Source organism: Mixophyes fleayi, chromosome 9 (assembly GCF_038048845.1).
Source record: "Mixophyes fleayi isolate aMixFle1 chromosome 9, aMixFle1.hap1, whole genome shotgun sequence".
Lineage (NCBI taxonomy): Eukaryota > Metazoa > Chordata > Amphibia > Anura > Limnodynastidae > Mixophyes > Mixophyes fleayi.
This window is the reverse complement of record NC_134410.1, coordinates 122,499,429-122,512,815: the sequence shown is the minus strand read 5'-3', so window position 1 is coordinate 122,512,815 and position 13,387 is coordinate 122,499,429. Positions and strand designations below refer to the sequence as shown.

At 43.0% G+C, this 13,387-nt stretch overlaps 1 protein-coding gene across 1 annotated transcript; it reads right to left on the bottom strand.

The window, feature by feature from the left end:
• Window positions 1-3,101: 3,101 nt before the first annotated feature.
• Window positions 3,102-12,927, bottom strand: BSPRY (B-box and SPRY domain containing). The gene is made up of 6 exons (XM_075185453.1): window positions 12,499-12,927; window positions 7,912-8,010; window positions 6,514-6,744; window positions 5,551-5,576; window positions 5,158-5,282; window positions 3,102-4,341 (listed from the first exon to the last, which is right to left on the bottom strand). The coding sequence occupies exons 1-6, from the start codon at window positions 12,925-12,927 to the stop codon at window positions 3,818-3,820; spliced, it is 1,434 nt and encodes a 477-aa protein (XP_075041554.1). The 3' UTR covers window positions 3,102-3,817.
• Between the last annotated feature and the right edge of the window lie 460 nt (window positions 12,928-13,387).

Below are 13,387 nucleotides of genomic sequence, written 5' to 3'. Positions count from 1 at the left end.
TCATATGTGAACAGTTCAATTCCCCAGTTGACTGTAAAAAATATATTTATTGTGTTTCCTTGTGGACACTGTCTGTACCAAGCGGACAAAGTCCAGATTCATTCTGCAGATTTTACACAGTTACAAACAGGAAAATAAATCCTAGTCCCACATTTATTATCAGTCAGTTATTGGCAGACGATGCATATAAAGTTTAGGAGCGGAGGATTGAACAGGTTATATCACATTACAGTTATTCACACAGGAGCATGGCCTCTCTGCACACATGAAAAGCAAACAAAGAACTGGTTCATTACACTAACAGGTGGCAAGGAGACTCCCGAAACGCGTGGTTGTAATCCACGGTAAGAGATATACTAAGCAGAGCGATCCAGCATTGGATTATTTCCTGTCTTCCCCTTACTAAGGGGACAGTCCACCCTCATATGTCCCTTATGAAAATTGCCACTGTAAACATCCAAATTACCATGACATTGTATCTTAAATTGATTGTTGACCATAGTAATCCTAATGATTTTTGAGTGGGACTTGCACAAAGTGGAGACAACTAATTTTGTGGGCGCACCCAATATTCAGCCAATCAATTCCTTCCTGCCCAAGCCATCCCCCCGATCAGTCCATATTTAAATATATTGGCACTATACATAACACATAAATAATAAGATAACAATCAGATTTAGGGTTTGACATCTCTTATATTTTGGCTCTAGACAAATTGTGGATTCCCGCCGTAACCATGCCAGCCTGAGACTTGTAGTTCCACAGCATACGGCCTCAACACCTGGAGAGTTAATAGACTACGTTCTACATTCCTCTGTGGTTGTGTATATTCTGTCATAATATAAAGCTGCAATCCATTGCACATACCTGACCTGAGATCTTGCTAATCTGCATAGTAATGTTATTCTTTACAAGAAACAAGTGGAATCGTGCTGCAGGTATATATTTTGGCATTGCAGTGCAAGAAATGGAAGTTTCAATAGAAAACTGGTAAACTTGTCACAAAATGTTAACAAAGAAAGTTTAGAGACTATGGCAGCTTTGAGGTCAGAGCTATAGTACAGATGAACAGGGATTTTTCCTGCACTAAAAGGGGTCATACCTACAGGTGTTTTTTGCGCTAGTAAGATGCATGTAAATAGGTCTGACGCTATTAACCATTGTTCTATAGACACCTATTAATAACATGTGCTAGTGTTGCAGTGGTGTTCTGGTTGTCAGAACTCAAGTTGTTCTTTTCCCTTTCATACTATCTGGGGGACACTACTACCATGGGGGTTGTTCTTATTATTATTATCGTAGATTTGTAAGACGCCACAGTGCTCCGCAGCCCCATAGAGTGGGGAAAACAGTACACACATAAAACGGGGACATATAAGGTAGACATAATAAATGCAGACATGAAAACAAAGGGTATGGAGGACCCTGCTCATTAGAGAGCTTACATTCTAAGTGGAAGAGGGCACAGCTGAAACAAGAGGAGCAAATGTGGCTCAGAGTGGAGTTTGGGACAGCTGTAAGGGTGTATTAGTGTGAATAGTGTTATCGGAGATAAAGTCACATCTAAAAAAGAGATGGGTTTTCAAAGAGCGTCTAAAGATTTGAAGGCTGTGGGAAAGTCTGATTGAGCGTGGTAGGGAATTCCATAAGTGGGGAGCAGCACGGGAGAAGTCTTGTAGGCGGGAGTGAGAGGTGGTTACCAGAGACGAGACAAGGTGCAGGTCAGAGGTAGATCTAAGAGGGCGGGAGGGAGAGTATTTTGATATAAGATGTGAGATGTATGCAGGGGTGTTGTTGAGGGCTTTGCAGGTAAGGGTGAGTAATTTGAATTGGATTTTGGAGGACACAGGGAGCCAGTGGAGGGATTTGCAAAGTGGGTGCAGTAGGTGTGGAGCGGTGAGAGAGGAAGATCAGTCTTGTAGCAGCATTTACAATGAATTGAAGTGTGGATATATGGGTGTCGGGAATGCCAGATAGCAGGAGGTTGCAGTAGTCAAGGAGGGAGATGACCAGCGAATGCATAAGAGTTGTGATAGCATGATGAGTAAGAAAAGGGCGTATACTGGCATTGTTTTTAAGGTTGAATTGACAGGACTGGGAGAGAGTCTGGATGTGAGGAATAAAGCAGAGGGTGGAGTCAAGTGACACCAAGGCAGCGGGCTTGGAAGCCTGAGTAAATTGTGTTGTTATTGATATGATCACTTATGTTATGGATATGTCGCGTTGGGTCATCCAAGTGGAGATAGCAGAAAGACAGTTGCTTATACGACCTAGTACAGAAGGGGAGAGGTCAGGAGAAGCGATATAGATTTGGGTGTCATCAGCGTAGAGGTGGTACTGGAGGCCGAATGACCGAATTAGTGTCCCTAGAGAAGACCTGTATAATTGATAAAAGTAAAGGTCCAAGAACAGATCCTTGTGGGACCCCAACAGATAGTGGGAGTGGAGGGGAGGATGGGCCAGAGGTAGAAACACTAAAGGAGCGGTTCGATAGGTAGGAAGTGAACCAGGGAAAAACTGTGTCACAAAGGCCAATGGAGTGGAGGGTGTGTAGGAGTAGAGGGTGATCGATAGTGTCAAAAGCAGCAGAGAGGTCCAGGAGAATGAGTATGGAGAAATGACCCTTAGACTTAGCAGTAAGTAGATCATTGATCACTACTGTGAGAGCAGTTTTAGTAGAATGTTGGGGGCGGAAGCCTGATTACTGAGAGGAGAGAAAGTGAGACAGGCGTTTGTACACTAATAAACAGATATACAACACTGGTGGAACACTAGTGGGTATGTGGGCCAAATGATTTATTGTTGTGTAAATGCAACAAACAGCAGTTTTTATATATAGAGTGAAATTAGTACTTTTCATTGGGTAGGGATGCGATTTAGTACAGCAGTTATTTAAAGTGGGAGACCCCTTTAAGAGCTAATTTATTATGTATATTAATATCTGTATGCATGCCCACCACCCACCATTTTCTTAATATAAAGTAATGATGTCACACTCACAATCTTTTGTCATTAGTATCATAACAATACAACCTTCAATAGATTGTTATATCGCTACTCAACCATTGCAACATTATTATCGACAAGAGATTATCACACTATTAAAATTGCTCATGTAGTTTATTATGTGCAAATATATATGCAGCGTTTAGAGAATTTCTGGTTCTAGAATATAATTTCAACCTGTATATATCATTTCTAGAGAATTCACAGTCTTGGTTTTGCAAGGCAAACATGGAATAGAAAACGCAGCCAGATACAGTATTATAGCATTAAAGAGTACCAGTCACCAAGGGCTGATAATTATCTTAATTAAGTAGAGATGAATACTTTCTAAGAAAAAAAAAAAACCTCTCTCCACCGTTTGACCAGGAGAGAGCCCAGCAAGTTGCACAACTAGCATGCTAATTAGTCTGACCATTATGCTAATAAGTCAGCTGATCACTACTCATTCCATCGTCAACCCTAGTGTTCTATTTGTTTGCTCTCAACGCTAAGCAATTAAGCAACATTGATGTAGCGCATAGATTCTCATCTGGCCCAGTCCATCTGTGGGGTTGTTTTATTTTGGTGGACAATGTTTCTAACAATTTCTACTTTTATTAAATATTCAATGTCCCCTTTGTGACTGTCCCTTTTAAAAATACACTCGGCAAATTGCCTTTCTTTAAAATAGTTAATTCTGTCCATCTTTCTTTAAAATATGTAACATCACGCAGGTCCTCAATGGCGCACACTTAGTTTTAAAAAAGTCTATAACATCTTATATTCAAATTAGTCTTTTATAAATATAAACATCTACATCTTCCTTCCTGGGTCATTTCTCAAGGCTGATGCTCTCGTCGGCGACCGCAAACACTGGACTGATTGGTGCAAAGAACTTTGTCTGGTGACTGTAGAGAATGACGCAGGAATCGGGGTCGAAAAAGATCAGCTCCCCCCCATCGATGTCCACCAATACACTGATGTGTTTAGGAATTTTGAGCAGTTCTACAAGGTAATGCTGAGCGTCATGGGAAAACCGGAAGTCCTTGTCGTAGCGTGAAAAGACCCAGGAATCTGGGTTGTATCCCAACCTGGCCTCGTTGCCTGAGCCCTTGCGGGCAATGGATCTGTATGTAATGCCAAGCTTGTAGGCACAGGTCTTCTCCACGTTGACTTTCCACATATGGATGCCCTTGTGGAAAGACTCGGCCGCCAAACAATTGGGCCAGTGGTCAAAACGTTCGGGTCCATCTGGATAGGTCTTTACCCTCTTCTGAAGGAACTTTAGGCTGTTGTCTTCTAATAACATCAGCAAGGAGCTCATAGTCTTTTCGTCAAATATGAGGTCTTCACAAGCTGAAAATGACAGGTATTAAGTTTACTGTGCTGTTTACCAACTGGGAGTATAGTAAACTTAGAGTGATGTAGTAATGCTACAAACACAGTAGTACTATAATGTAACAAGGAAAGAGTACTGTGGTGCAGTAGAGGACAGAGGAAGAAGATATGAGGATGTAGTGTCTGGTACTGACCGGTGGTGCAGCAGAGGACAGAGGAAGAAGATATATGAGGATGTAGTGTCTGGTACTGACCGGTGGTGCAGCAGAGGACAGAGGAAGAAGATATATGAGGATGTAGTGTCTGGTACTGACCAGTGGTGCAGCAGAGGACCGAGGAAGAAGATATGAGGATGTAGTGTCTGGTACTGACCGGTGGTGCAGCAGAGGACCGAGGAAGAAGATATATGAGGATGTAGTGTCTGGTACTGACCGGTGGTGCAGCAGAGGACAGGTAGAAGATATATTTGAGGATGTAGTGTCTGGTACTGACCGGTGGTGTAGCAGAGCACAGAGGAAGAGGATATATGAGGATGTAGTGTCTGGTACTGACCGGTGGTGCAGCAGAGGACAGAGGTAGAAGATATATATGAGGATGTACTGACCGGTGGTGCAGCAGAGGACAGAGGAAGAAGATATGAGGATGTAGTGTCTGGTACTGACCGGTGGTGCAGCAGAGGACAGAGGTAGAAGATATATATGAGGATGTACTGACCGGTGGTGCAGCAGAAGACAGGTAGAAGATATATATGAGGATGTAGTGTCTGGTACTGACCGGTGTGGCAGCAGAGGACAGGTAGAAGATATATTTGAGGATGTAGTGACTGGTACTGACCGGTGGTGCAGCAGAGCACAGACGTGGCCCATAATCTGTTCAGTAATGGACTCTGAACACAATTCATGTTAAAGTTTAACTTGTCAGACTCTTCAGGTTCTAGAATTCCTTCCGCTTCTTCTGCTCTGAGATGAGAAGGAAGTGATTTGAGAGGTGGGAGCAGGCTGTTATCACTAGTACATAATCCTGTACTAAGCTCTAATCACTACAATCAATTCACTAACTAATAACTAAAAGATAATCAGTAAGTTAAAGGTATAATCTACCCTATTATACAGTTAAAATATTTTGTAGAACTCTTCTAGAACAATAAATTGAGTGTGCTGTGATCACAGGAGTCCCAGCAATACAATCAGATATAAATATATAAAGTTATTAGATATAAGAACTCACCTCTCATCCATCTCGTTCTCGGAATTCTGAGGGACGAAAAGGACAATGAAAAAACGGTGAGAGTGGGATGTACAGAACCTTCACCCAGAGAGAATGGAAGTGCAAGATGTACAGAAATATAACATTACACATTACGGTAGATAGGGGCAAATCATTCCGTCTAAGCTCAACTTTCACATTTATTCTCCGGATAGAAACTGTGTTTATCCCAAGCACAGTTATAACACCCCAGTAACTTCAACATTTCTCCTGTGCTTTTCCCATTTCTAGAGCTTGGCCCCTACTTCTGGACTTTATTTTGAAAATATATCTCCCCTACTGAACCTTGTTGAAGCACCTACATGAGTATGTAGTAGGGTTAGTGCATGAAAGCCTGGTATTTAGTTGCTCTATCTTGGACCTTCTTGAGTTTATCAACATCTTTCTAAAGGTGAAGATTACACAAATTAATACGAAACTCTAAGTGACGTCTATCAAATAACCTGTACTACGGCAGGAGGAAAACCTCTCTCTACTAGTAGTCCCACTGCCACCAAATATTCTGATAGCCTTACATGTTTCCTGACTTCAAAAATCATTGCTCTACAAGCTTTATGATTATTTCATATCTCTATAAACTGTGCAGTTAGACTACGGACTAACCGCTCAGTAAACTGCGCGGTTAGTCCGTAGCTCAGTAAACTGCGCGGTTAGTCCGTAGCTCAGTAAACTGCGCGGTTAGTCCGTAGCTCAGTAAACTGTGCGGTTAGACTACGGACTAACCGCTCAGTAAACTGTGCGGTTAGTCCGTAGCTCAGTAAACTGTGCGGTTAGTCCGTAGCTCAGTAAACTGTGCGGTTAGTCCGTAGCTCAGTAAACTGTGCGGTTAGTCCGTAGCTCAGTAAACTGTGCGGTTAGTCCGTAGCTCAGTAAACTATGAGGGTAATCGAAAACGCCAGAAATTGTGGGCTTAGCTTTACTCACGATCAGATGGATGTCGTCCATCTTTGTCAGCACGTCCACTAGATAGTTCCTGATCCCAGACAGTTTCTTGGAAGACTCGGTCCAGTGGGCTCTCTGTGTGAGGATCCCTTGCTGCACCCGTTCCTCCTCAGCGTGGACCTCTTCCAGCAGACGCTGCTCCTCGTTCTCGCACAGATTGCGGATGAAGTTCAGTCGCTGGATGATCAGCTCACGGGCGGATCTGGCGGAGCTCTATGAAGAGGGGAAGAAACTTATTACCTCCTCCATGAATGGGTCACCAACAAATAGATATACTTCTTCTTATTTTTTTATTTTTTATTAGCCTGGTATGTAGGAGATTAAAGTGTAGCCGTCGCCTAATCCCAAATCACTATGTGAAATGTCTTGAGACCTGTCCTCACCCCACAAGTATGGGGGCCCATAGGCTCGCCAACTTTTCAGTATATTATTTCAGGAGATTTATTCAGAACCTTAAAACCCTCTTTATTAATACGTTTAGGTGGTCCAATCGCTTAGTATCAGCTGTTATCTGTACATGCGATCTTGCTGTTGCGAATACATATCATGACCTTAACAAAAACAACGTACACATACTAACTGTACATAAGCAAGACAAAATCAACACATCATTTTTTGAAGCCGTAAAGCTACAATAAACTTCTTCTAAATTTTTTAACAGTCCATGGGGTATATTTTCTAGCTGTCATTTTGTAGAATGTACTAAATTAATAACTAAAATCTTAATGGTTGCTATAGGCAACACCTCCATTTTTTTCAAACCCCCAGTTTAGTAAATCTAGTCCTATATCAGTTGCCTCCCCCTGCTACCTACTAAACGTAAATAATGAAAGAAATGGAACGGAGTGCAGTGAAGTTTGAAGGCTATGACGGGACAGTGGCTTTGTTTCAGTATTTGGAAGGGACAAACGGCAGATTTAAACACATTTTTGCGTCATAAGCACACAATATATCAAGTACTGCTGATTGGACTGCAGGGCAACCAATCAGCTACCTGCGACACCCAGCATTGATTCATATATGTGTTCAGCCATTGCAATATGGAATTGGAAAGGAAAACCATTATGGTTCTTGGATGAGAACCCCGCAGCTTGCAAGTTGAGAGGAATTGAGGTTTTCTTTGGAAATGTTACAGCGGGTGGAGTTCTCCTTAAACATGTATATACAGAAAGGCTTATTCTGGTAACTTTGGCGGATATAAAGATTTCCATAAATGCAGCGATTACAATGGGCGATTAAGTTGGCAGTAAATGTGATCTGACTTTGTGTACATTAATCTGCACCTCCTAGGATACGGCTATTTGTCTGTATATGAGATCCTTAGTACATTATGTTATAAGATGTTGGGAAAGAATATTGTTAAATAAAGATTATTATTACCGCCACTTGTGGGATCTTTGCCGGAAGAGCGTCCGCAAGATACTTCTCAATCCCGGCAGTTTGTAGCTGCAGCTTCTCGCACTGATCCACGATCTTGTTCTAAGAAGGAAGGGTTTCATTAGTAATACCCTGGTACCGGGAAAACCCAACAATGCAATAAATATAGCTCATCTCAGCGGCGAGTGTTAACCCTTTCGCGATTTCTGAGCAATACAATTATACTAAAGATAAACACAGAAAACACTGTGGTTAGCATTGCAGCCTCGTAGCGCTGGGGCCATAGGTTTGATTCCGACCGGGGCCCTGTCTGTGTGGAGATCTATAATTATACTTTGACACAAGTTTATTTTTCACTAAACAAAGTAAATGTTCTGACAATGTGAACGTTCTAGTGTTCTGATTGGCTGCAGGTTGGTCAGGTCCTGGGAATGTTCTAATGCTCTGATTGGCTGCAGGTTGGTCAGGTCCTGGGAACGTTCTAATGCTCTGATTGGCTGCAGGTTGGTCAGGTCCTGGGAACGTTCTAATGCTCTGATTGGCTGCAGGTTGGTCAGGTCCTGGGAACGTTCTAATGCTCTGATTGGCTGCAGGTTGGTCAGGTCCTGGGAACGTTCTAATGTTCTGATTGGCTGCAGGTTGGTCAGGTCCTGGGAACGTTCTAATGCTCTGATTGACTGCAGGTTGGTCAGGTCCTGGGAATGTTCTAATGCTCTTGATTGGCTGCAGGTTGGTCAGGTCCTGGGAACGTTCTAATGCTCTGATTGGCTGCAGGTTGGTAAGGTCCTGGGAATGTTCTAATGCTCTGATTGGCTTCAGGTTGGTCAAGTCCTGGGAACGTTATAATGCTCTGACTGGCTGCAGATTGGTCTGTCCACGTGAACGTTTAATTGAATAAAAGACTTTCCAAAGCTCTTCTTCACCGCTTTATTAAATTATAAAAAATATTTACTTCTTTCATGATCCATTGCAATTTAAAAAATCGTGAAAACTCCCCGTTACAAAAAACAACCCGCCTGCTCCTTATGTACAGTCATCGCTAAATGATCAAAGCCAGGATTCTAAGAACTCTCCGACACAACCACAAGTGGGCAAATGCTTGTGATTGGCTGCTGGTGAACATTGGTTTTGGTAAATCTTCTTTTAGTCCATCCAAGTTTATTTTAAAATGTATTTATTTTTCTTTAATTTAGTTTTTTTGCTGTTTTGGTATAATGTGCAGAGTGGCCCCAGTCTATTATACTGGGAAGTGTCATAACGAGGGGTCACAAACTTAATAATTATCCCCAACCCCCAGCTGGGGGTCAGAAAAGCCTCTGTGCTCTTCAACACTGTATGTTTGCATACATGTATTGTTATCTTGTAATCATGCAGCATTTACTTAAACACCTTAAGCAACATCTGGGGTTGTGTCTCATACTCCACAATAAATTATTAATTCCATCTCCTGGGCGATACTTTTTGCTTGCTAGCAGTTGATTATTTACACACCACCAGTAAACCAGTGCTTGTACAACCAGCTGGCCGTATAATCTCATCAAATACTTATTAACATCCTCATTTTAGTTTGGTGATTCTAGAGCTTCCAATGATCTCTCTGTCAAACCTCTGCTAGTCACATGAAACAGATACCCATGAATTGCCACCGCATGCCAGGGCTTGGGTTCTAAAGTAACCCAACTCCCAAGGTGCTCTTCGGTATGAACGACAGGAGCCAAGAATTTTATGGAGGTTATAAAAAGGCTATTGTGCGTGTCCTAGATGAGGAGAATGATGCATTGTTATAGCAAATTCTGCAGCAATAGAACCAACGGGAGCTCTGAAAAGATCTGCCGACCACTGAGGGTTTATCTGGTTGGATAAGATCCAGTTCTGCATTCTGATATATGAAATATCCTGCGGCTCTAACAGGACCGGTCATCTCCTCTTCTTCTCATCCCCTTTATAGTAAACCTGTCACCTGCACACGGTGTAGGCAGCCATTTTGTTTGCTGAACCAATATCCATGGGAATGTAGCCCATTAATTCACTAGGAGCCATTGCAGAGGCATTAAATGATGTCACTGGTTGTACATATATCCCATCATTTCAGTCCCTAGCAGCGGGACAGGGGGCGTGACCAAACTATTGGGTGTGCGTGGTCACATTGTGATGGCGCGTGGTCACAGTATGATGGGGGCTTGTCCAGATGGCAATAGGGGATGGTCACATTGCAATTGGGGCGTGGCCACCCCTTCCCCCAGAGGGCTGCCTACTGCTATAAGGGGCAGCCCTTCAAACACTGCAGCATCTGGTTCATACCCCCAACTTTCCAACTGGCGGGACAACGGGACAGAGTCCTAAAATCCAGGACCGTCCCGCAGAAATCGGGGAGGTACGGTTGTATAGCCTCATGAGAATTGGTTCCGCCTAAAAAATTGCTGCTTCCGCTGTGCGTAAGAATCCAGGGAAGGATATTGTAGTGAATGTGATATAATACAGTGCTAATGTTTTATGATATCAGATCATTGTTTGTGTGCACAATCTCTCTCCAATCTCTCTCTTTAGATGTGATAATATATATGTATTTAGATCTTTCTATTATATATAATATTCAGTCATAGCACTACCTCCCTTCCATAGACTTCCATGTCTGGTCAGAAATCTTTACGTCTCATTTAACATAAACCTAATAACTATCCTTCCTTCATCATCATCATCATCATCTATATAGCGCCACTAATTCCGCAGCGCTGTACAGAGAACTCGCTCACATCAGTCCCTGTCCCATTGGAGCTTACAATCTAAATCCCCTAACATACACATACACACCGAGAGAGACTAAGGGCAATTTTTAATAGCAGCCAATTAACCTACCAGTATGTTTTTGGAGTGTGGGAGGAAACCAGAGCACCTGGAGGAAACCCACGCAAACACGGGGAGAACATACAAACTCCACACAGATAAGGCCATGGTCGGGAATCAAACTCGTGACCCCAGTGCTATGAGGCAGAAGTGCTAACCACTAATCCACTGTGCTGCCTTGCTGTAGATTTTAGACTTATGTTGCCCTCCCCTAAGCCCTAAGGTAACAAAGGGCTCCTATATGTCATTGTAAACACAAGGAACGTGTAATTTAGATTCATTACAATATAACTCTGACACTGAGCAAATCTGACTTTGATCAGGTGGACGAAATAGTCATTACGTTGCTAACAACAAGGTCTGCCATTGTTCTGTAGCTGGGAGTTCACTATATATTTATGTAACATATAATGTAGAGGATGATGTGTAATATAAAATGTGCTATGTTAATGCAGGTAACGTGTTTAGGTACAGGGAGGGAGGATGGGGATGTGATATGTAATACACAGTAATATTGCTGTACAAGTAAATATTTACTAGACACAGGAACCCGGGTGGTATAGTTGTTTGTTTTTTTTTAAGGTCCCTAAATAATAATGTGTTCAATGTCCAGATAGCATTACCCCTGAGTATTCCTTGTATATGTGAAAGTTTTTCCCTAAAGTAACCTTTTGTGTTTCAAGATAACCTGCTGTGCAAGTAAAAATTAGGTCAGTAAATATATTATTATAAATAAATTCCTTTATTCTGGATGTCTCTCCCATTTTTTTGCAGCTTTTAGTTACACTGCATCCTCTACAGGCTCTTTTGTATGAAATAATTATTTTTTTATATCCTTTGAACATGGATTTTTAATACGTATCCTGGGAAACATTGGACTGTCATCTATCTGAAAATAATAGTACACATGGATCGTTTTCACTCATGTGATCTCCAAAATATATCTGTAGGCTCTGTCATGCAGTAGATGGGACAGGGCAGCAGATGGCGGAGGCTATCTTTTTCTTTTTATACTACTAGAATATCCGCTCTATCCTCCCCCCTCCATTGCTTGCAGAGGACACTGTCATTACAAAGACATTCTATAAACACAACATAAAGGCAGTTTATCAGTGTTACTAAACACAGTGAGAACCAAGGTACAAATGACATAAGGGGCACAGTCCATAGACTTTAGGGTAACAGACGTCCTCATCTGTAATAATCTATGTACCTTTTACTAAATTACACGCTGTGCAAAGTATTGGCACTTTATAAATAATGCATAATAATCATCATTATTCCTCTTTGTGGACTGATATATTCATTAGTATTGGTAAACTTTGCTTCTCCAATATGTTTATATGTTTTCTGCATTTAGCATTGTATCTGCTGACATGCAATAATGACAGTCCCACACAAAGCAGTGATTGCACAAACACACCCACTGTCACAATCTGCAAAAGTCAAACAAACACACACACACACACACACACACACACAAGTAGTATCACTCTCCTTCTGCCAAGATCTGAGAGCTGGCACACTTGTAGGGTGATGAATAAGATCTCCCTGTCTCACCCACCCTCCCCTCTCTGTCTGCTGCAGTGAGTCATTGAGCCGTCCCTGAAGCCAGGCTGCACAGCTCCAAAGCAAAAGGTGCCCCATTTTTTAACCCCTTCACTGCCAGCAGACCTCCCACCCACCCCCAGAGGTGCACTGGATTTACCCAGCCACAGCTCTGCAATGCAGCAGAGGACAACTCACCCTTATCTGAGCTGCCCTCTCCTCTGCGGGCTTAGTCCTGTGGGACTGACAGGTGCCCAGGGATTTGCACTGGGAGCAGATCAGCTTGTATTCCTGGTAGCAGAACAGACTCAGCTTCTGCCCGTGGTCCCTGCAGGTGTCTGTCAATGAGGAGTCTATGGAAGAGATGGCTCCCTGTTGCCCATTAATCCTGCCAGGTGCTGGGTCTCCAGAGGAGGGGTCTCCTAGGTCAACAGCCTCCTCTCTAGAGTGATCCAGAGATAGGGTGGCCAGCTGTCCATCAGGGATCCACTCCACCACCAGCGGAGACTGGTCGTCCTTCTTCTCTGCAGCCTGCAGACTGTGCCCGGAGCCAGTCCATGAGTCCGAGCCTGTGATCACCCACAGTGGGAGCTGCCGGTCCCCAGGGTCAGACTCTGGATGGGACATCCTGGAGAGAGGAGATCTATGTGCAATGTGTACTCTCTGCACCTGTCCCCAGGTAGACAGGCCCCGCCCCCTGGGAGGAGCCACCAAGTGACACATCCAGAGGTCGCTAGAATGTTACTAAGGGAAAGGACAATGCAGAACAGACTGGTCTATCTAGGGTGAGATCCCCCCCCAGGAATGGCTGGGGGTCTTATTATCCTCAATGCATCTACTGTACATCACAGGGAGGGAACCTATGTCTCCCCAGCTGCTGGCAGGGCATGCTGGGATATGTAGTTCTACAACAGCTGGAGAGTCACAGGTAGCCTAATGTAATATTCATATATCCCATGTCCTATCACTAGCAGGTGCCACCTCCAACCTTCTTTATTATTGCTATAATGCTACTAGTAATGACACAGGTCTTGCAACTATTACCACTTTAATAATTGCATGTGCCTGTGACATCCATTCATTGTAT

Bases quoted from the DNA above. Each gene is read 5' to 3' on its own strand.
- BSPRY (XM_075185453.1), bottom strand. From the start codon at position 12,927: ATGTCCCATCCAGAGTCTGACCCTGGGGACCGGCAGCTCCCACTGTGG. The intron at 5,577-6,513 runs GTGAGTAAAGCT...TTCGTCCCTCAG, and splicing joins TGGACGACATCCATCTGATC to AATTCCGAGAACGAGATGGA. The intron at 5,283-5,550 runs GTGAGTTCTTAT...TTCTCATCTCAG, and splicing joins GAGAACGAGATGGATGAGAG to AGCAGAAGAAGCGGAAGGAA.